This window comes from Carassius gibelio, chromosome B3, assembly GCF_023724105.1.
Source record: "Carassius gibelio isolate Cgi1373 ecotype wild population from Czech Republic chromosome B3, carGib1.2-hapl.c, whole genome shotgun sequence".
Classification (NCBI taxonomy): Eukaryota; Metazoa; Chordata; class Actinopteri; order Cypriniformes; family Cyprinidae; genus Carassius; species Carassius gibelio.
In genome coordinates this window covers 4768169-4791201 of record NC_068398.1, presented here as the reverse complement: position 1 = coordinate 4791201, position 23033 = coordinate 4768169, and the positions used below count along the sequence as shown (strand labels likewise).

Below are 23033 nucleotides of genomic sequence, written 5' to 3'. Positions count from 1 at the left end.
GCAGTTATTCATAGTGATAGAGATTATTTTTCTTACAGTAACTTTGGTAACAGGGTTGATGAAAAGTTCCTGAAAACTAACCATTTTTACTTTTATTTCAGAGCTGATTGAAGATAACCAGGAGAGTGAAGAATTGAGTGAAGTTGAGGAGAAAAATCATGTCAAAACCAGAGAAAAGCCTTTGAGTTGCTCTCAAACCAAACAGAAAGATTTAAAGAAAAGAAGAGCCAAGAAATCTTTCACCTGCACTCGGTGTTCAAAGAGTTTCACACGCAAATATAATCTTGATATTCACATGAGACTTCATACTGGAAAGAGACCATACACATGTGATCAGTGCGGGAAGAGTTTCTCTCGAAAAGAATACCTTGCATTGCACATGAACATCCACACTGGAGAGAAACCGTACACGTGTGATCAATGTGGGAAGAGTTTCACACAATCATCAAACCTTAAGAGTCACATGAACAGCCACACAAGAGAGAAACTGTACTCATGTGATCAGTGCGGGCAAACATTTTTGTGGGCTCCAAACCTGAAGCAGCACCTGAGAGTTCATACACAGGAGAAGCCATATTCGTGTGATTTGTGTGGAAAGAGTTTTACATTGCTACAAAGTTTGAAACAACATCAGAAACTTCATACTGGTGTGAAAGAGTACATGTGCTTTGAGTGTGAAAAGACTTTTATTTCAGCGGCCAATTTAAAACAGCATGAGATTACTCACACTGGAGAGAAACCTTACAAGTGTTCACACTGTGACAAGAGATTCAATCAGTCAGGACACCTGAAAAGACATGAGAGGATCCACACTGGAGAGAAACCGTATCACTGCACTGCATGTGGGAAGTGTTTCAGTCGTTTATTTTCTCTACACAGTCATACAAAAACCATTCACAGTAAGTAGATCATCTTCAGATCCAGCACTTTCAGATCTGATGCTGCAATAATGCTGCAAGCAATAAAGTATCACCTGGATAAATCATTTTGCTTCATGATATAAATGTTATACTTGTAATTTTATATGAGTTTCATGTTACCGTAATTCCTCAAATAAAAACCGGGCCTCTTATAGTGGCCGGGGGCGTGGTCAACAAGGACAAATTAAGGCCGGGGGGAAATTTGTGCAGCAGAGCCAGATAACGAAGGTACACGCCCACTGCCGGAGCGTTTCTCGTTCTCGAGTCAAGAACCGGTTGCATCGGTTTTCGGATCACCAGTACACTGAACCGAGAAGCATTTCTGTCGGACGCGTCCGTTTCGAGAACCGAGGAGCTGATGATACTAGCCGCATTTCCACTGTCGGGCCAGTGCGAGCCAGGGCTTAAAGCGGGCCGGGCGGGGCTCCTAGCCTCGGGCCAGTAGCACGAGGACAGAATAGCGCAGGGTTTCCACAGTGGAGCTTGAAGCACCGCTGCACGTCACTAAAACACGCCCTTTACACGCCTCTCAGAACAACGTCATGCAACCTCATTATTTCACTATCAAAGAGAAGTTATCAGAAAACTAAGAAATAAGTCACTGGAACATGCGCGATCACAAAACAACATGATAAAAGAGCGGCAGTTTGTTTGCATGCTTTGTTATATATTCAAATTCAAAAGCATCGATGTTTTAACTCTAAAATAAGTGATACATTGATCATATTGATTTAATTTAAAAAGACTCAAAATTAATCACACATAAATACACTTATTTCTATTTTATTTATTTATTTTTAACGCTTATGAAAATAGCCTGCTTATTCAGTCAAGTCGGTTTCTGTTTATTTGTAGCCTATACATCACATTAATAATGAATCATAATATCTCTATTTTTATAAAGGCTCCCGAACAAAAACATTATTATATTTTTATGATAGGCAACGTAAGATAAACTCTCGAGACGAGGCTTGTGACAGATAGTATAAGTTACTAAATAAATACACGATTTTGATAGAGAATAAGAAGCTGACGTCTGATTTCTTCAAGCGGTCATATTTACCATGTTTAATGTTAATGCCCAGCGTGCATGGTCTTTTACATCGCTTATAAATATTTCTGCCTTGTTTAGTGATTATAATCCACATTGGATCAAGTTATTTCAAACACTCGCTGCTGACTGAAAGTGAGTTTTGAGCTCAACTTATTTAAAAAAGTGTTTAATGCTGGTGTTAAAGCTGTTATCTTTCTGAAATGATCCTCAACGCAGACTCTCTACTTTTATAAAAGCTCCTGAACAAAAATCATTATTATATTTTGATGATATGCAACGTGGAGCTAAACTCACGAAACGAGATGACAGATAAAATGTTACTTAGTAAATACACAATTGTGATAGAGAATAAGAAGCTGATGTCTGAATTCTCCAAGTGGTTGCATTTACCATGTTTACTATGGTAATGTTAATGTTTAGCGTGCATAGTAGATAAGAAGCTGACGTCTGATTTCTTCAAGCGGTCATATTTACCATGTTTAATGTTAATGCCCAGCGTGCATAGTCTTTTTCATCGCTTATAAATATTTCTGCCTTGTTTAAACAAAACAAAAAGGTCACACCTTATAGGAAATAAACGCCTCCTAAGTGTATGGAAATACCTGGCTGAGGAGATCAGTGACATAAACCAGATAAAACTGCCAGTGGTAAGTGTTTACATATCCATATCCGAATGGAATTGCTACAACCTCTTATCTAATATGACTCGAAGTGAATAGAGACTATGTACCATAAAAAGTAGATAATGTAATTATTCAAGCCTATTTGTGAAACTGGACCACAAAACCAGTTACAAGGATAATTGTTTTTATTTTATTTTTTAGATTTTTATTTCAATAATAATACTAAATAAGTTTTCCATTGATGTATGGTTTGTTAGGAGGACAATATTTGTCTGAGATACAACTATTTGAAAATCTGGAATCTGATGGTGCTAAAAAATCTAAATATTGTGAAAAATATTTCAAATCTAGAGCAAAGCATTTTATTAATAAAAAATTAAGTTGATACATTTATGGTAGGGAATTTACAAAATATATTCATGGAACATTTTCTTTTTTTTAAATCCTAATGATTTTAGGCATGAAAGAAAAATCAATAACTTTTTTGAGACTGCCATATAAATATATGTATGGATAATCTCACATACTGGTAATGTGGTACATTGTCCTAATGAATTGTCCCTTTTTTTCCCTTTTTTTTTGCAGGTCTGAGACAGCTACAAGCCACAAAAACAGTTCATAGTTCCTGCATTTCTATAATGCATTAATGAATAACAATAATTAAAATAAAATGTAATGTCAAGGTTTTGTGTTAATTCCAGCTATGTTGAGTATTCTGTGAATAATTTTGATTTTAGGTGCATATTCTTAATTCTTTGCAAAACAACCTGAACTGTTTGCTATTGAAAGGTTGGTATGAAGTTTAAATAAATAAAAACATTATATTCTTGACAAAACCTGTGTACAGTTTGTATTAATAATTTAAATTATTTACTTATATTAATTAATGGCCTAATTACCAGCTATCAGTTAAACATTCAAATCAGAACCAATATAAAAGTGCAACGAAAACTATTAAATATATGCAAATAAAGACCAGTACAAACTTGCAATGGAACCATCAGAACCATTACAAAACTGACGGAAACCATTAAATTTGTTTTAATAAAGACCAATACAAACTTGTAATGGAACCATCAGAACCATTACAAAACCAACGGAAACCATTAAATTTGTTTTAATAAAGACCAGTACAAACTTGTAATGGAACCATCAGAACCAATACAAAACCAACAGAAACCATTAAATTTGTTTTAATAAAGACCAGTACAAACTTGCAATGGAACCATCAGAACCATTACAAAACCGACGGAAACCATTAAATTTGTTTTAATAAAGACCAATACAAACTTGCAATGGAACCATCAGAACCATTACAAAACCAACGGAAACCATTAAATTTGTTTTAATAAAGACCAATACAAACTTGTAATGGAACCATCAGAACCATTACAAAACCAACAGAAACCATTAAATTTGTTTTAATAAAGACCCATACAAACTTGTAATGGAACCATCAGAACCATTACAAAACCAACAGAAACCATTAAATTTGTTTTAATAAAGACCAATACAAACTTGTAATGGAACCATCAGAACCAATACAAAACTGTGATGGAAACCATTATGTGCAAATCGTGACCAATACAAACTTGTAATGGAAACCAATACAAACCAATAAATCCTAATGGAATATGCCCAAAACACACTACGTAATGGAAACCATTTGGTAATGGTTTTAATGGTTAATTGCTGATGGTTTGTAATGGTTTTGTAATGGAAACCATTAGAATTTCTGTAATGGTTTCTATTGTTTTTTTCAGCAGGGTAGTGATTATAATCCACATTGGATCAAGTTATTTCAAACACTTGCTGCTGACTAAGAGTGATTTTTAAACTCAACTGATTTTAAAACGTCTTTAATGCTAAAGTTATATCGCTGTTATCTTTCTGAAATGATCCGCGCTGACGCTCTCTAGACACGGAAAAACTCCGCCTTTGTTCATAACTCCTTCTCTAGCCCCAGCTGGCCCGCTTTGGCCCAAGGATTTCGTCGGGCCGAAAAAACCTGGCCGTTGGCCCCGAGGAAGCCCCGGCGAGGCACGATCAAGCCCCGGAAGTGACAGTGGAAACGCGACTGGCCCTGGCACGCACTAGCACGCCCGGTCCTAGCTCGATAGTGGAAACACGGCTACTGTGTAGCAGGGATATGTTGTTACACCAGATTATAATTCATTTTTGTTTTTTTGTGTTTTTATATATATATATATATATATATATATATATATATATATATATATATATATATATGTATATTTGTTTTTATTATTAATTGTTTTGGGGCATTTTATTTTGAAAATGTTGCATGCTTTTATTAAATATAGTATGTACGTCGGCTGATGTCATACGTAGGTAAGGCGTTCAAAACGCAGCGCAATCGGAAGTTCGTCCTCTTTGCTTCAATGCCATCAGAGAGGAGAGGTACGATTTTCATGAGCTCCGTTCATTAAATGTTAAAATGTGTTATAAGTGTTCATGTCATGTCTGTGTGGCCAATACTAGAAAGTATTCTGTGTAATGTTATATTTGACCAGTAGTTCGTGTTATTAACCTGGTAAATGTAGTTTATTTGAGTGCTCTTTACTGGTGAATAGTGCATCGCGTGAGATGGCGGCAAAGTGTGTGCGTTACGTTTGTGAAGGATATGTTAGCGGCTATGCGGCTTACATCTCAATTAAGGAATATTTATATATAGATAAATAGAAATTGATAAATAATAGATCGAGATGTTTAATTAGAAAGATGTGTATGTATAATTATATTTTGTAAACTAAATATGTTTTAGTCTTCAATATATTTTGTACACTTAGGAGATATATTTTATATATATTGTATATTGCATTCATTGTGTGATCGGTGGTTAATTGCCTGGGTTACTTAACATGTATTTTGTGGTTAACAGGCATAATTAAGAGCTGTTGCAGATAACAGTGCCTGTCTGTTTGCTTGTTTTACTACACAGGCACTACAATTAAATCCTCATCAGTTAAAAACCAGCTTTGTGTGGACAATTCTTTTATTTAACATCCATAAAACACAACGCAGAGGAACAACCGCTACAACTGCGCATGCGTGATTCAGCGTGAAGCAGACCGACACACAGAGCGTCTGAACCAAACTGATTCTTTTGGTGATTGATTCTGAACTGATTCTGTGCTAATGTTATGCCTGTCCACTGGAACGCTATCGCTTTTAATTTAAAACCGGTTATTTAAAACAATTACTTATCAAACAGATGGAATTAGAAATAAAGGCCTGCCTCTAATAAAAGCCTGCTTCAAATAAAATCCTGTTACCTTCTGCAGTTCAGGTAAATAAAGGCCCCGGCTTATTTGAGGAATTACGGTATATTCTATTGTCGAATGCATGTGTGTCACTTGTAGTTGCTTACTCTTGAAGGAAAGTAGAAGCTTTCTACAAACCGTTATGTACTGTTACGAAGGAGGCTGATGTAGAGGCTGTAACACTTTTAAGTGAGGTTTAGATAATTTTTTTTGTTTGTTCTTTGTTAAAACAAACAGTTATTGTTCTACTTATGATGTATTTTAGAATCACGGATACAATATATACTTTCATGTAGCTTTGCAACGGATCCTTCTTTGCTTCTCTTAAGTCGGGATGGGTAACATAACCCTCATTTCCATATGGTTCAAGTGATCTGAAACATGTTTTTTCATACATTTCTCAATAATTATGAAGTAGATATCACATTCAGAAGTATCAAGGGCAGTATGGCAGTATTTGATTTCATTTCAACCTCAAAAACACACTTAAAAGACATGCAACGAGAGCCTTAGACCTACGTTACAGTTCACGCTTCATCAAAAATAGAGATTCTATTGTTTTTTTCTTAATATTCAAACCCCTTTCATACCTTTCTTTTTCTCCAAAAATAGAATCAATGTTATCTTTTTAACCCTTGACATGAAAATTAAGGTTTTTACTGTTTTTTTCTTTCTTTTTTTTCATGATTTCATATGTGCATACGGAAGTTCTAAGCGGCCATGCATTATAATTTTTTTTCCTTTTTGTTTTCTCGTTATAACGACTTAATTTTCTCGTTATCTCGACATAACGAAGTTCGTTTTCTCGTTATAACAACTTATTTTTCTCGTTATCTCGACATAACGAAGTTCGTTTTCTCGTTATAACGACATGACAGTTTTACTGTTGCTATAGTAACGAACTCAACTTTGACAGGCATCTGATGGACAACCATGCAGGCACTCTTACTGTAGCCTATATTTCAGCAAATTTAGCTTCGCCTAGGTAATAACGTCTACAATACTGTATATAAATAAAGGCTGATCAATCACTGTTGATTTTTCCAGAGACAGTACAACGAACATTTTGTTTTTGTAATTAACATGTTTAAATGGCAACACCGCGAAATTAAAGCTGCTTGGATTAAACTCACTTTTCATTTTCCCTTTATTTGAAATAAAATTATATATAATTTGTAATTTGTAGTAGTCATTATATGATGTGGCAGATATCATGTGTGTTACAAGCTACTGTTTGAAAAGAGCGTCCATGTGTAGGACTACGTGTAGTGTGTGTGTGTGTGTGTGTGTGTGTGTGTGTGTAGAAAAAAACTGAATTAAATTAGCCTATGGATTTTACATATACATCACATTTCTCATCAATATGGTTAACAATAAAGATTAGTAATAAGGAAAAGCACATCACATCAGCCTGCATCATTAAATCCCGTCCTACTGTAGATAAACAGAATACAGTGACGTCAACCTAGGTTTTGATAAGCAGTTATTTTATGACACAGAACGCGTTGGTGAAACTCATGCATCTAGCAGGAACTTAATACACAAAATATTCATATTGATTCAAGCATTTAACATTTATGAATTAATTAAATGTCAGTAATGAAGACTGCACAAATTATAGCGATCATGAGGAAGGTCCGCGTACAGTAAAGTGGATAGTGTACAACGCCCCATCAGTTATATTCAGGTCTATAGTGCCATCTGCTGGCGCAGTTTTGTAACTTCTTAGAGAAAATTAAGTCGTTATAACGAGAAAACGAACTTCGTTATGTCGAGAAAACGAGAAAATTAAGTCGTTATAACGAGAAAACAAGAAGAAAAAATATTATAATGCATGGCTGCTTAGAACTTCCGTATGTGCATCACTATTTCAAAGTAAATAGTCTAGATAGGGGTCCACGCGCACCCCCCGGCTTTTTTTTATGCCACCTGATTTTTTAAAATCCTTAAAGTGTCTATTTTCATAATCTGCCAGGTGCCAAGCTGAAATAATGTCCCAAAGGGTTCTTTTTTAACCCTTTGCTGCACCCGACCGGAATCCGAAAAATCAAAAAGTGATGTAGAAAGTGGTATAACATTAGAAGTAAACAACATACAGAGACAAATTAACACATTTTCCCTTACAATTCTGACCCCAGGAATTTAATGGAATGGTTATTTTTGACATTTGACAACATATTGACCTTTTTTCTGGACAAAATAGCAAAAAATGGCCAAAGATGTGTAGAGGATCAACTATTTTTTTGTTTTCTCAAGCGCATAGGGTGATTTCTTTTTTTCACAACATAATATTTCTTTATCATTCAAGTGTCTACTTTAAGATTAAATTGGGTACCAAGCTGAAATGTCCAAAATGCTTAATTTTTAACCCTTTTTAGAAAAATCTAAATATGATATAAAGTGGTATAACTTTTTATGTAAACAACTGACAAATGGACACATTTTTCAATACAGTTCTGACCCCAGAAATTGTTATTTGTCATGTTTCATAACATCTTGACCATCTGTGGTCAAAAAGAGAGCGTTTTTATTATATTTATCAGCCTGAAATAGGGTTTATTTTAACCTTTTACTTCACCTGTTACCTATTACTTCACCTGTAACAAATTTAAAATAGTTTTACTTTTGAAGTAAACAAAACAAACTAACAAATTAACAGCAAATTAACTTAAATTTAAATAAATAAATAACTACAGAAAAAAAAATCCAAAAAGGTCCAAAAAGTTGACTGAGCATAAACTGCAAGTTTTTTTAAATTTTGGGGCTTTGCAGTTGGCAGTCGTCGGTTCGTACCCGCAGATCGCCATCTCCCACTGCTCTCTCTTTTGGAAAAATTTCAGTAAGTATTTGAAACTATTATTAAGATATACCTTTGTAGTCATAACTTAAAGTGATTTTTCAACAGTTTTTACTATAATCACAGGCTTTCGGAAATCAAATCTGTATTCTTGACTAGCAGTGTTGGTAGCTTAGTTGGTAGCTACTAGCTAAAGTTTTTTTTTTCTTCTTTTTTTCAGGCTCAATACTTCATACATACTTACCAAAGGGGAAAATTAAACATTGTAACACAGCTCAAGTGCCTCCAAAGAGGATTCGTTCCCTGACACGTATTTTACATGTCTCAACTCTTTCTGAGTAAGGTAATTTTACAACACTCAACACATGCAGGTGGGGAGGGCAAGCAAGAAGCTATCATATCTACACAGTATATGAGATATGAGACTCTGTAAAGACGTCAGTTCACTATACCACATGAGGGATATTTATGAACAGGTTGAAATTAGAGGACATGTCTTTGGATACAATTGGCTATCACCAATACTGCTATAAAAGCTTTACAGGGAAAATACACTCACCTAAAGGATTATTAGGAACACCATACTAACACTGTTTGACCCCCTTTCATGTTCAGAACTGCCTTAATTATACGTGGCATTGATTCAACAAGGTGTTGAAAGCATTCTTTAGAAATGTTGGCCCATATTGATAGGATAGCATCTTGCAGTTGATGGAGATTGGTGGGATGCACATCCAGGGCATGAACCTCCCGTTCCACCACATCCCAAAGATGCTCTATCGGGTTGAGATCTGGTGACTGTGGGGGCCATTTTAGAACAGTGAACTCATCGTCATGTTCAAGAAACCAATTTGAAATGATTCAATCTTTGTGACATGGTGCATTATCCTGCTGGAAGTAGCCATCGGAGGATGGGTATATGGTGGTCATAAAGGAATGGACATGGTCAGAAACAATGCTCAGGTAGGCCGTGGCATTTAAAAGATGCCCAATTGGGACTAAGGGGCCTAAAGTGTGCCATGAAAACATCCCCCACAACATTACACCACCAGCACCAGCCTGCACGGTGGTAACAAGGCATGATGGATTCATGTTCTCATTCTGTTTACGCCAAATTCTGACTGTACCATCTGACCGTCTCAACAGAAATCGAGACTCATCAGACCAGGCAACATTTTTCCAGTCTTCAACTGTCCAATTTTGGTGAGTTCATGCAAATTGTAGCCTCTTTTTCCTATTCGTAGTGGAGATGAGTGGTACCCGGTGGGGTCTTCTGCTGTTGTAGCCCATCCACCTCAAGGTTGTGTGTGTCGTGGCTTCACAAATGCTTTGCTGCATACCTCGGTTGTAACGAGTGGTTATTTCAGTCAAACTTCCTCTTCTATCAGCTTGAATCAGTCGGCCCATTCTCCTCTGACCTCTAGCATCAACAAGACATTTTCACCCACAGGACTGCAGCATACTGGATGTTTTTCCCTTTTCTAAATCTAAGTAACTGCGCAGACTGTGAAATACTCAGACCGGCCCGTCTGGCACCGACAACCATGCCACGCTCAAAATTGCTTAAATCATCTTTCTTTCCCATTCTGACATTCAGTTTGGAGTTCAGGAGATTGTCGTCGTCTTCTTCTTCTTCTAGGATTTTATGGCGGTTGGCAGACCAACTTAAAAGGTGCATTCCCGCCACCTACTGAAATGGAGTGTGAAGCACATATTGAAAGGAAATTTAAGATCTACTCTTTAAAAAAAAAAAATATATATATATATATATATATATATTTTAATAGTTTTACATCCTATTAAATAATCCTGTTTTCTTTTGTGACGAGTCCCTCGTTACTTCCACTAAGACCGGTTAGTGGGTGTGGTTGGAAGGCTCGTCAATGGAATTGTGTACACCTTCCCTATAAAATTTCAGCTCTGTTTGGTGTGGAGTGTGGACTCCCGGTTGTTTGGTTTTGCTTTGGCTACTTTGAGGTTATGATTAGTTTAACTCGGTTCTGTTGGACGCATGGACCATTTTGTTTGTTTGATGGAATCGTGTTTTGGTTTGTTGATTTCTCATTTAATGTTCTTTTTTATATTAATAAATAACTTTGTTGCAACATACCAACCTGACTATGTCCTCCTTCCCATTTGTCACAGCTTTGAGCCGGTCGTGACAAATGTGGGGGCTCGTCCGTAAATTTAAGTGATTTGTTTGGTAAAAATATTACTCAGTTTTATTGATTTGATGATTGATTCGTTAAATTAATATTTCTGTTTGCTCTTTTGGTAATGTTTAATATTTGGTTCTACAAATTCTGGAGGATATAGTGGTTGGTTGGTTTGTTTGTTTTGTTGCTTTGTGGGAGTTCAGGTTTGGTAAGTATTGGTTACTCTTTGTATATATTTAGAGGGGAAGTGTATTATTGGATTTACTTTTCCCTGGTTAGGCTTAGCGAGGTATCCTTAACGGGATACTCCGATCTTTTTTATTTTAGTTTATTTTTTTTGTACGGTGAAAGCAGTCCGAGCAGTTGTCTCGAACACATCCGTGTTTTGTGGTAGTGACTCGTTAATCGGTCGCTATTGCAAACACTGGTTTATGGTGTATAAGAACCCACTGCAAGTAACTGTATGAAGATTAGGGATGAGTTTATGTAGTTTTGAAGTTTACCCCTCAAATATGTTTGGAAAAATTAAGTAGCCAATTTGTGGTTTGACCATGGCCTCAAAAATTGGGGAGTTTATTAGTGCTCCATCTGAAAGTTTGTTGAATAATTTAACTAAGGATCAATTTGTAGAACTTGCAGGTCACTATGAAATTAACTTGGTAAGCCAAGATAAATGTTTAAAAGATAACATTAAATTATTGATAAAAACGGAACTAATTGAACGTGGAATTTTAGACCCTCAGGGTGTACTCACACTAGCCAGTTTGAACCGTGCCTGAGTGCGTTTGACCACCAAAGCGCGGTTTGTTTGACTAGTGTGAGTGCTCCGAATTGTGCCCGGGCGCGGCTCGATTCAGTTGGACTCGGGTGCGGTTCGCATGCAGTGTGAGCGCTAACCATGCCGGAGCACGGAAAAGGACGCGTTGCGTCACGGTTTTGCGACGCTCCAAAACCAACATGGCAGGGAAAGGGTTGCTTTGGTCTACGGCAGAGGTGCAAAACGCATAAAAACTAAAAACTGCAAAGTCCTCGCTGCACTTCAGCTGGTACCTTGCAAACATCCTCATACGAGCAGCACGATTACGTGAAAATTTTCGCGCCACTAAGGCGACACATCTGTTTAACAACAGGCTGTGAGAGGGCTGTGGACCAAACAACACAAAATTATCCACAAAGAAAACCGAGCGATGCACTCCATTGTGTTCAGAGAGCGCCGCTCTTCCTGTTTATCCCGAAACCGTCGCACCATAATGACGTAAGCGTGCTCCGGCACGAATGCTGAAACCCTAAATGTGAGTGCAGGCCAGAGGGGGAGTGGGGAGGGGGGACAATCGTACTCAGGCCCGGTTCATGGCAACCGTGCCTAGTGTGAGTACACCCTCAGTCTCCAGAAGGTGCTTCAGATTTCGTTGATGCATCTACAATGTCTCATTTAACGTTTGAGCAACAAAAACAACTCTTGTTAATTCAGAATGAGATGAAAGAGAAGATGTTACAAGCGCAAAATCGAGTGGAGATGTCTAAAATTCAATTACAACAACAGCAACTTGATCTTGAACGTTGTCGTTTAGACCTGATAAGAGAAGGAAAACTTGTGGTAATGGGAGGTGTAGACCGTGACTTGACTTTGTGTAAATTTGATGTAGTGACTAATATGAGATTGATCCCTAGGTTTGACGAGAAAGATGTCGAACGCTTCTTTTTGTTGTTTGAGCGTGTGGCAGATGCAAGAAAGTGGCCTGATGAGGAACGAACACTTATGTTGCAGTCTGTTTTTACAGGCAAAGCTCAAGAAGCGTATGCATCTCTTAGTGTAGAAGATGCTAATGATTATTTGACCGTTGAGAATGCAGTGTTGAGGGCATATGTATTGGTTCCAGAGGCCTATAGGAAAAAATTTAGGTCCTGGAATAAAAAAGATAGTCAAACGCATGTTGAGTTTGTACATGATATTTCAGTTTATTTCAGTCGTTGGTGTACAGCTTCTGACGTGAAGACATTAGATGATTTGAAGGACTTGATGTTGCTTGAACAGTTTAAAAACTCGGTTTCACAAAGAGTAGCAACATATATTAGTGAGAAAAAAGCAGACACTTCATATTTATTATGGCTGATGATTTTTTTTTTTCTGATTCATAAAACCTCTTTTGGAGAAAGTGTTCAGAAAGAATCTTATGATCCTAGCAGGTCTTCTAAAATTGTGCGTGCTTCATCTGATCGATTACGTAGTTTCTCTGTTCTGAAGTTGGTCAGCTGTTCCAAGTTTGTATGCACATCCAACTGCTTCATCTACAGTAATGCTGAGCTGTATATGAGGTTCGACTTAATACACTCATGTTGTTGCACCTTAGAGAAGGTGAGTTCATGAGAGATGTCTTTGTCTCCCTGTAACCGTCTTGCCAATTTCTCACTGTGGTATTCAGGATTAAGAAAACCTTGATTTTTCCAGTGTCTTCATGTACAAGTTGCACATGGATCTTAGCTGGACAACCTCTTTGCATTCAATCACATTCCTAAGAATGTAATCCTTTACCACACAATATGACTTGTTATGTGCCGCTATCTTCTGGGCCTGCAGGCTGTCAGTGTTGTCTGCTGCCTTTTCTACTCTCTCCCTTCCACGCTCATGGGTTTGGTACTCTGTGTTGAAGTTGTTTCTGCATGATGGATGATACTTAGCTTCCATTGCAAAAAGGTCCTTGCCCTGCACCTTGCGATAAAGAGCCTCTTTCTTTAATTCCTGTGCCCTAGGTTCAATAACTTTCCAGCCTGGTTCCTTGTGTTTCCAACTCTGAAACTTTGTAAGCTCTTCAGTCTTGCCCTTGAACTTGGATTTTGCTTGTCGCAGAAAATGCACTGATTGGGAAAGAAGGAACACCTTCTTGCAGCTCCTTCAGATTGAACTTAACGTGATTTGACATGGCGCAGAGAATCTCTTTTCAATGATAATGATTCACCAGATATAGAAGCCTTTGACACTTGTAAACGATTTATTTTCCCTGTAAGACAAGTCCTCTAATTTCTATGGAATCTGTTCACAAATATCCCTCATGTGGTATGGTGAACTGATGTCTTCACAGAGTCTCATATCCTCCACCCAACTAAGCTACCAACACTGCTAGTCAAGGATACAGATTCGATTTCCGAAAGCCTGTGATTTATAGTAAAAACTGTCGAAAATCACTTTAAGTTATGACTACAAAGGTATATCTTAATTATAGTTTCAAATACTTACTGAAATTTTTCCAAAAGAGAGAGCAGTGGGAGATGGCGATCTGCGGGTACGAACCGACAACTGCCAACTCCAAAGCCCCAAAATTTAAAAAAACTTGCAGTTTATGCTCAGTCAACTTTTTGGATTTTTTTCTGTAGTTTATTTATTTATTTATTTTATTATTTTTATTTAAGTTAATTTGCTTTGTTTTGTTAACTTCAAAAGTAATACTATTTTAAATAACTTCAGTTTCAGGATAGGTGAATAAAAGGTTAAAATAAACCCTATTTCAGGCTGCTAACTATAATAAAAACACTGTCAAATGAACTTTTTTTTTTTTTTGCTCTTTTTGACCACAGATGGTCAAGATGTTATAAAACATGACAAATAACAATTTCTGGGGTCAGAATTGTATTGAAAAATGTGTCCATTTGTCTCTGTTAGTTGTTTACATAAAAAGTTATACCACTTTGAATCATATTTAGATTTTTCAGGTTTGGTGCAAAGGGTTAAAAATAAAGCATTTTGGACATTATTTCAGCTTGGTACCCAATTTAATCTTAAAATAGACCCTTGAGTGATAAAGAATATGTTGTGGGAAAAAAAATCACCCTATGCGTTTGAGAAAACGAAAAAATAGTTGATCCTCTACACATCTTTGGCCATTTTTTGCTAATTTATCCAGAAATAAGGTCAATATGTTGTCAAATTTCAAAAATAACCATTCCATTAAATTCCTGGGGTCAGAATTGTATGGGAAAATGTGTTCATTTGTCTCTGTATGTTGTTTACTTCTAATGTTATGCCACTTTCTACATCACTTTTTGATTTTTCGGATTCCGGTCGGGTGCAGCAAAGGGTTAAAAAAAGAACCCTTTGGGACATTATTTCAGCTTGGCACCTGGCAGATTATGAAAATAGACACTTTAAGGATTTTAAAAATCCAATAAAAATTTCAGAAATTAGTCACCAAATATGAAAACTAGAGTCTTTAAGCTTTCAGTGGATATATAGTTTGTCAAGATTACTTTAAGTTCAGACTAAGATATCACAGTTTAAAATGACAAGTGGGCCCACAGGTTAAGACTAGAAACATCTGAAATAATGATCATTGTTTTTACCAAATTCAACATTGAGAACCGTTTTCTGCAAGCTTTTTTCAAGAAAAATGAAAACATTTTGTTTTTATTTTAATAATAATTAAAAATTGATGTATACAGTTCAACAGCTAAATCTGTGAGATTTTTTTGTCAAGACAATGTTTTATACATCTATAAATAACTGCAAGGCAAGCTGCAGGAACACACGAAGATGCCAGCAGACCACAATATCAGTCGCCTTAATGCTTTATGTGGAGTGTCTACAGAGATGGGCATAAATACATGGAAATGTATTTAAAATACAAAATACTGTGTGGAAAAATGTATTTAAATACAAATACAAAATACGGTGTTAAATACAGTATTTTGTATTTTGAAAATACACAAAATACATGTGAATTTGAAGATTCAGTGCAGGTATCCCTATTAGGCTGAAATCTATCTGGGCCTATTCTGAATGCCAAAAAGCATTTAGATGTGTGCAACTGCTTAGAAACTTTCGTTTAATTTTATATACCTCTTTCCTTCCCCTGCAGTGTAAGAAAAAAAACTACAAAAACTACAAAAAACTACAAAAAATAAAAAAATCTAACTTTTATTATGTTTTATCACCATCCTTAAAAGCCAATGTGACAGACTGGCGTTCCAATGTGGCCCAGTTCTGTTTGTTTCACAATCTTAAAGTATCTGCCATCCAATATTGCTTAACTAACCCGCCCAGTTGAACTAGTTGATGGAATTCCGATGGGTGATATGACCAAAATCTTAATTTTACTTTACAATAACAATATATGGCATGGTTTCACAATTATCAATATCAGTTTTGATACCGCAGCAAAAACTGAATTTCAAACTCTTTTGATGCTGTTTTTTTTAAAGCAAGTAGTATAGTAACTTTTATATTTGTTTAATGTAAAGTTTATTTTGTTTCTGTATACATGATTAGAAAATCTAAAGTTTATCTAAAATCATTTGGCAAAAATTTTTTGGTGAGCAAAAAAACTAAAAGTGTGCTGTATTTTTAATCATTGTCCTCACAAATGCACACAATCACTACACTAAACTGATGTAGACAGACAATGATTAACCTAATTATTTCATCTCTACATAAACAAACATTTGCATAGATGGGTAAAGACAATCACAATTTGGAAATGTGTCCAGTTACATTTTCATAAAGCACCATGTTTGTAAAATTTAAAATGATTACATTTACAAAATGAGCCTGCATAGCAGAAATAATGAATAAAGTAATGGTCGATGTTTAATACAATCATTAATTGAAATAAAATAATTAATGAATTAAAAAACATATATAACACAGTATTGTTCAATTTAGTATTATACATATGTTATCATATTAATGTGTTTTGTTCTAATGTCACAAGTCAAATATGCTGGTTTTAGCTTGATTATTTGGTTAGGGTTTAAGAAGTGTACTAAAAAAACTTTTGTGTGTCTGGTCTGAACTAGTTGATGCATGAAAACAGCACCCTGATAAAGAGGTTGACTGGCTCAAAGTATTTTGAGTATTTTGAAAATACAAAAATACTTGTTTCAAATGTATTTAAATACAAATTACATTTGATTTTTTCCAAAGGCTTTAAAATACAAAATACAAAATAGTATTTTGTATTTCAAATGCGTATTTTAAATACATGTATCTGAAATACTGCCCATCCCTGAGTGTCTAGTGTTCTCAAAACTGCACTCAAAAGCATGTGCTCACTTTATAGGGCTTCAGTCTAAAAAAATGTTTTATCAGATTAAATCTTGCATACTGTGTTACACTATGTACTTCAGTACCCAGAAAACATTAGACCGATGGCAACGTTTTCCAGATGCTTCAAGAATATGCTTCCACACAGCCAATACCAGTCTTCTCAGATGTGGACAGTTCAACATGCTCCTCTTTCCTCCAGTTCATGCTCGTTCAGGCTGCAGTGTCATTCTCTCATAAACTTTAGATATGGTGCTGACTCCAGTCATGGAGTATTTCACTACTCTTAGGCAGTCGCTGGTGGCAGACTTTCTGGATGATAATGATGCTGTTGAAGTTGTTGAGGGTCAGTTTGAAGATCTGTGTTTGTCTTTCGTCAGGTGGCAAGGATTGTCATGCAGATGCAGCTGCGCTGTAGGATGGAGGCAGTGGTGGTGGCTGAATCTGGTGCTGCTGTGGCATTTCTCTAAAGGTGTGAAGCCAGGAGTCCAGATCAAAGTCTGAGGGAATAAAGAGAAGAATTCTGAGTAATATGATCTGTTCTTTTATCTTCACATGCTACAGAACTATAATTTTACTTCATTCCTAAATGACATTGAAATGTATTTCTCTGCGTTCTGCTGCTTCATGCCTGTTATTTAATACAAATAAAAATTTCTATGTTCCTTTGACTTGTCTTTTTGTTTGTTTTTCCACTTTTTATAATCTCTTAATTTGTTTCCACGTTTCCAAACTCTCTTTTACTTTGTTCAGGGCTGTTATGCTAAATGTACATTTTCTTTTTGGGAACACCATGATACTAAATCCAGGGTATGACTTCTACAATTATTTTCCCATATTTCTTTTTCATTTCATTGCTAATTGGATTGTCGAACTCCTCAAGATCGATCTTAGATGTGATATTCCCAGACCCCATTTTTGCCATCCAAGCCTTTACCTGGAACGTGTCCTCTTTCCCTCCAACCCGTTCTCATTAATCTTGTTACTGCTACATTTTCGTTTCTATTCATTCTCTGTATTTTTATTATTATTATCGTTAAGTGCCACTAGGGGCGCTGTAGCTTCAGAGTGAGCTTTGTATGCAGAGAAGAGGTTAATTTCCGCAGAAGAAGCGATCTCTCGAGAGAAAGAAAGATGTATGACTAAAGTGTGGTCACTAAGCTAAGTTTAAGAGAGATAAGATAAACAGAAAGAAGAAGAAAAAGACTGAAACTAATTCCTCTCTCGGTACTGAGCCAACGAGGTATGTTGTGTATGTTGTATTTGTCAAAATAGTTTTATCTGTCAGATTTCTTTCTTTAAGCTAATTATTGTTTGTTCTGTGCTTTTAGAGAAAATCTTACTGTGATTAATTGTTAATGTGAAATAAAGCTAATAGTTTCAGATGGTACATAAATTATTAATTCATCGACGGTTTTAGAGGACAGTATAAATCCCGGAGAGGCGAGCAGTTCACAGTATTTCACACATTTACACAAACATCAAACACTTTACAGCTTGTTTATGCGACGTTTTACAGGCTCGTTTCTGTTTTGTTTTCATCGGGATCATTTAACGTTACTGCTGTAGCAGCATGTGAGGAAAAAATTAATTCATTCAGAGCTGAGCGATTTCGACTGCTTTTGTGCTTCGTTTTGATGTTTGTAGTTGAACTGTTAGTGAATGCCCCAGTCATAATACTAAAAATAAATAAATAAATAAATAATAATCTGTGAAGGGTACTGGTGGGAATCGATCTCAAGTAGCATATTGCTGCTAACATTTTAATTTTTACCTTTTTCCTCCGCTGACATTTAGATTATTTTTACTTGTTAAAATTGAAATAGGTCTGCATTGCAACTGTATTTCCAAACACATTTTGTTCCTGTAATGAGTAATGAACGTTTTTCACATTTTGAAGATTTTAAATTTCAAATCTATTCATAAATGGGAATATATGAAGTTTGACACAGGAAGCATTAAATATTGCTTTGAAAAATGTTATGATCATTGTCAGTTTATGTACAGAAAAATCAAGTTTAGGATTACTATGGTCATGTTAGGCTATGGTGTTGTTTTTAGTATCATTAGTGTTTGGTTATTATTGTCAGTAATTTATCAATAATTTATTTATTTTGTCAATGTCATATTTTCATAAATAACAGTACTTCAGTAAAGCAGTTTTATATTCTTTTATATCCTCAAATCTGGTCCCAACAGCAAACACTGAGAATAAAGAGAGATGATATGAATGTCTTGTTGAATGGGTGTTGATAGAGGCTCATCAATATTAACAGAGCTGCTGAAAAGACTCTTTATTTCATGTAAATAGTTCTGGTTTTCAGCTCATTTATTATGCTGATGCCTCAGATCTCCTGTAAATTGCCACTTTAAGCTAATTTGTAAGGTGTTTTTTTTTCATCTTCTCTCATGCTGCAATTCACCTTCAGTGAAGCTCCTCCCACAGGAATCACATCATCAGTGAAGCTCCTCCCACATGAATCACATCATCATTGAAGCTCCTCCCACAGTAGTTCACCAATAAATGCTGGAACATCTCATCAGTTCAGAAGAGAAGACGAGCATCAAATCACCAGAAGAGCTGAAATCTGTGAAGTCTGAGTTTATTAAAGAGGACAGAGAGAAGATGAGAGATCAAGAAGCCTCAACCCTCAGAATCAAACACACTGAAGATACTGAACAAACAGGTTGGTGTTTATTATTGATTTCTCATTCATCCATGATTCTGAAAAACTTGATTAAATCAGATTTAGTTAAATGGTTGATTCACAGTTTTATTTTGCAGCCATTTTAAACACATTTTTATTTCTATACAGTTTGCTTTTTATACATCAAAAGTAAACACAATTGATCTAGTAAGTAATGACTTAAGCAAAATCTGATTAGCTAGTTACTAATTTATTTCCCATAAATTATAGCAGTTATTCATAGTGATAGAGATTATTTTTCTTACAGTAACTTTGGTAACAGGGTTGATGTAAAGTTCCTGAAAACTAACCGTTTTTACTTTTATTTAAGAGCTGATTGAAGAGAACCAGGAGAGTGAAGAATTGAGTGAAGTTGAGGAGAAAAATCATGTCAAAACCAGAGAAAAGCCTTTGAGTTGCTCTCAAAACAAAGATTTAAAGAAAAGAAGAGCCAAGAAATCTTTCACCTGCACTCAGTGTCCAAAGAGTTTCACAAGCAAATCTTATCTTGATATTCACATGAGAGTTCACACTGGAGAGAGACCATACACATGTGATCAGTGCGGGAAGAGTTTCACACAATCAGCAACACTTAAGGGTCACATGAACATCCACACTGGAGAGAAACCGTACACGTGTGATCAATGTGGGAAGTGTTTCACACAATCAGCAACACTTAAGAGTCACATGAACAGCCACACAAGAGAGAAACTGTACTCATGTGATCAGTGTGGGAAGTGTTTCACACAATCATCAAACCTTAAGAAACACATGAACATCCATACTGGAGAGAAACTGTACACTTGTGATCAGTGTGGGAAGTGTTTCACACAATCAGCACACCTTAAGAAACACATGAACATCCATACTGGAGAGAAACTGTACACGTGTGATCAGTGCGGGAAGAGTTTCACACAATCAGCACACCTTAAGGGTCACATGAACATCCACACTGGAGAGAAACCGTACACTTGTGATCAGTGCGGGAAGAGTTTCACACAATCAGCACACCTTAATGGTCACATGAACATCCACACTGGAGAGAAACCGTACACGTGTGATCAATGTGGGAAGTGTTTCACACAATCAGCAACACTTAAGAGTCACATGAACAGCCACACAAGAGAGAAACTGTACTCATGTGATCAGTGCGGGCAAACATTTTTGAGGGCTTCAGTCCTAAAGCAGCACCTGAGAGTTCATACACAGGAGAAGCCATATTCGTGTGATTTGTGTGGAAAGAGTTTTACATTGCTACAAAGTTTGAAACAACATCAGAAACTTCATACTGGTGTGAGAGAGTACATGTGCTTTGAGTGTGAAAAGACTTTTATTACAGCGACCAGTTTAAAACAGCATGAGATTACTCACACTGGAGAAAAACCTTACAAGTGTTCACACTGTGACAAGAGATTCAGTCGGTCAGGAAACCTGAAAACACATGAGAGGATCCACACTGGAGAAAAACCTTACAAGTGTTCACACTGTGACAAGAGATTCACTCATGCAGTAAGTCTGAAAATACACGAGAGGATCCACACTGGAGAGAAACCGTATCACTGCACTGCATGTGGGAAGTGTTTCAGTCGTTTATTTTCTCTACACAGTCATACAAAAACCATTCACAGTAAGTAGATCATCTTCAGATCCAGCACTTTCAGATCTGATGCTGCAATAATGCTGCAAGCAATAAAATATCACCTGGATAAATCATTTTGCTTCATGATATAAATGTTATACTTGTAATTTTATATGAGTTTCATGTTACCGTAATTCCTCAAATAAAAACCGGTAGTCAAATAAACGGCGGGCCTCTTATAGTGGCCGGGGGCGTGGTCAACACGGACAAATTAAGGCCGGGGGGAAATTTGTGCAGCAGAGCCAGATAACGAACGTACACGCCCACTGCCGGAGCGTTTCTCGTTCTCGAGTCAAGAACCGGTTGCATCGGTTTTCGGATCACCAGTACACTGAACCGAGAAGCATTTCTGTTGGATGCGTCCGATTCGAGAACCGAGGAGCTGATGATACTGCGCATGCGTGATTCAGCGTGAAGCAGACCGACACACAGAGCGTCTCTGAACCGAACTGATTCTTTTGGTGATTGATTCTGAACTGATTCTGTGCTAATGTTATGCCTTTCCACTGGAACGCTATCGCTTTTAATTTAAAACCGGTTATTTAAAACAATTACTTATCAAACAGATGGAATTAGAAAAAAAGGTCTGCCTCTAATAAAAGCCTGCTTCAAATAAAATCCTGTTACCTTCTGCAGTTCAGGTAAATAAAGGCCCCAGCTTATTTGAGGAATTACGGTATATTCTATTGTCGAATGCATGTGTGTCACTTGTAGTTGCTTACTCTTGAAGGAAAGTAGAAGCTTTCTACAAACCGTTATGTATTGTTACGAAGGAGGCTGATGTAGTTGCTGTAACACTTTTAAGTGAGGTTTAGATACATTTTTTTTGTTTGTTCTTTGTTAAAACAAACAGTTATTGTTCTACTTATGATGTATTTTAGAATCACGGATACAATATATACTTTCATGTAGCTTTGCAACGGATTCTTTGCTTCTCTTAAGTCGGGATGGGTAACTTAACCCTCATTTCTATATGGTTCAAGTGATCTGAAACATGTTTTTTCATACATTTCTCAATAATTATGAAGTAGATATCACATTCAGAAGTATCAAGGGCAGTATGGAAGTGTTTGATTTCATTTCAACCTCAAAAACACACGTAAAAGACATGCAACGAGAACCTTAGACCTACGTTACAGTTCACGCTTCATCAAAAATGGAGATTCTATTGTTTTTTTCTTAATATTCAAACCCCTTTCATACTTTTCTTTTTCTCCAAAAATAGAATCAACGTTATCTTTTTAACCCTCGACATGAAAATCAATGGAGGTTTTTACTGTTTTTTTTTTCTTTCTTTTTTTTTCATGATTTCATATGTGCATCACTATTTCAAAGTTAAATAGTCTAGATGGAAATAAGGGTCCACGCGCACCCCCCGGCTTTTTTATGCCACCTGATTTTTTAAAATCCTTAAAGTGTCTATTTTCATAATCTGCCAGGTGCCAAGCTGAAATAATGTCCCAAAGGGTTCTTTTTTAACCCTTTGCTGCACCCGACCGGAATCTGAAAAATCAAAAAGTGATGTAGAAAGTGGCATAACATTAGAAGTAAACAACATACAGAGACAAATTAACACATTTTCCCATACAATTCTGACCCCAGGAATTTAACGGAATGGTTATTTTTGACATTTGACAACATATTGACCTTATTTCTGGACAAAATAGCAAAAAATGGCCAAAGATGTGTAGAGGATCAACTATTTTTTTGTTTTCTCAAGCGCATAGGGTGATTTCTTTTTTTCACAACATAATATTTCTTTATCATTCAAATGTCTATTTTAAGATTAAATTGGGTACCAAGCTGAAATAATGTCCAAAATGCTTAATTTTTAACCCT

General features: G+C 36.2%; 2 protein-coding genes and 2 long non-coding RNA genes across 50 annotated transcripts in view; 2 read left to right on the top strand and 2 right to left on the bottom strand.

The window, feature by feature from the left end:
* LOC127952627 (uncharacterized) overlaps positions 1-23033 on the bottom strand; it is a 117816-nt gene that overhangs the window by 68678 nt on the left and 26105 nt on the right. The gene's annotated exons all lie outside the window — the stretch shown is intronic.
* The window catches only part of LOC127952544 (zinc finger protein 501), a 149857-nt gene that overhangs the window by 102163 nt on the left and 24661 nt on the right, over positions 1-23033 (top strand). For 26 of the 46 annotated variants that reach the window (XM_052551141.1, XM_052551129.1, XM_052551140.1 and 23 more), the window contains one exon: positions 19887-21182. In XM_052551141.1, the coding sequence (XP_052407101.1) occupies positions 19887-21182 (1296 nt within the window). Of the gene's footprint in view, positions 1-1148; positions 4761-17248; positions 17543-17972; positions 18112-19297; positions 19556-19886; positions 21183-23033 lie in introns of those variants that run through there. The other 20 variants (XM_052551151.1, XM_052551150.1, XM_052551153.1 and 17 more) reach the window with 8 other exon arrangements.
* Positions 770-21402, bottom strand: LOC127952646 (uncharacterized). Its single transcript, XR_008153017.1, has 2 exons — positions 21257-21402; positions 770-973 (listed from the first exon to the last, which is right to left on the bottom strand). It is a non-coding gene; the product is annotated as an uncharacterized LOC127952646 (long non-coding RNA).
* Positions 17982-23033, top strand: part of LOC127952559 (gastrula zinc finger protein XlCGF57.1-like) — a 50568-nt gene continuing 45516 nt past the window's right edge. Inside the window, exon 1 of the mRNA XM_052551179.1 lies at positions 17982-18111. The gene's annotated coding sequence lies outside the window, so the exon portion shown is untranslated. The remainder of the gene's footprint in view (positions 18112-23033) is intronic.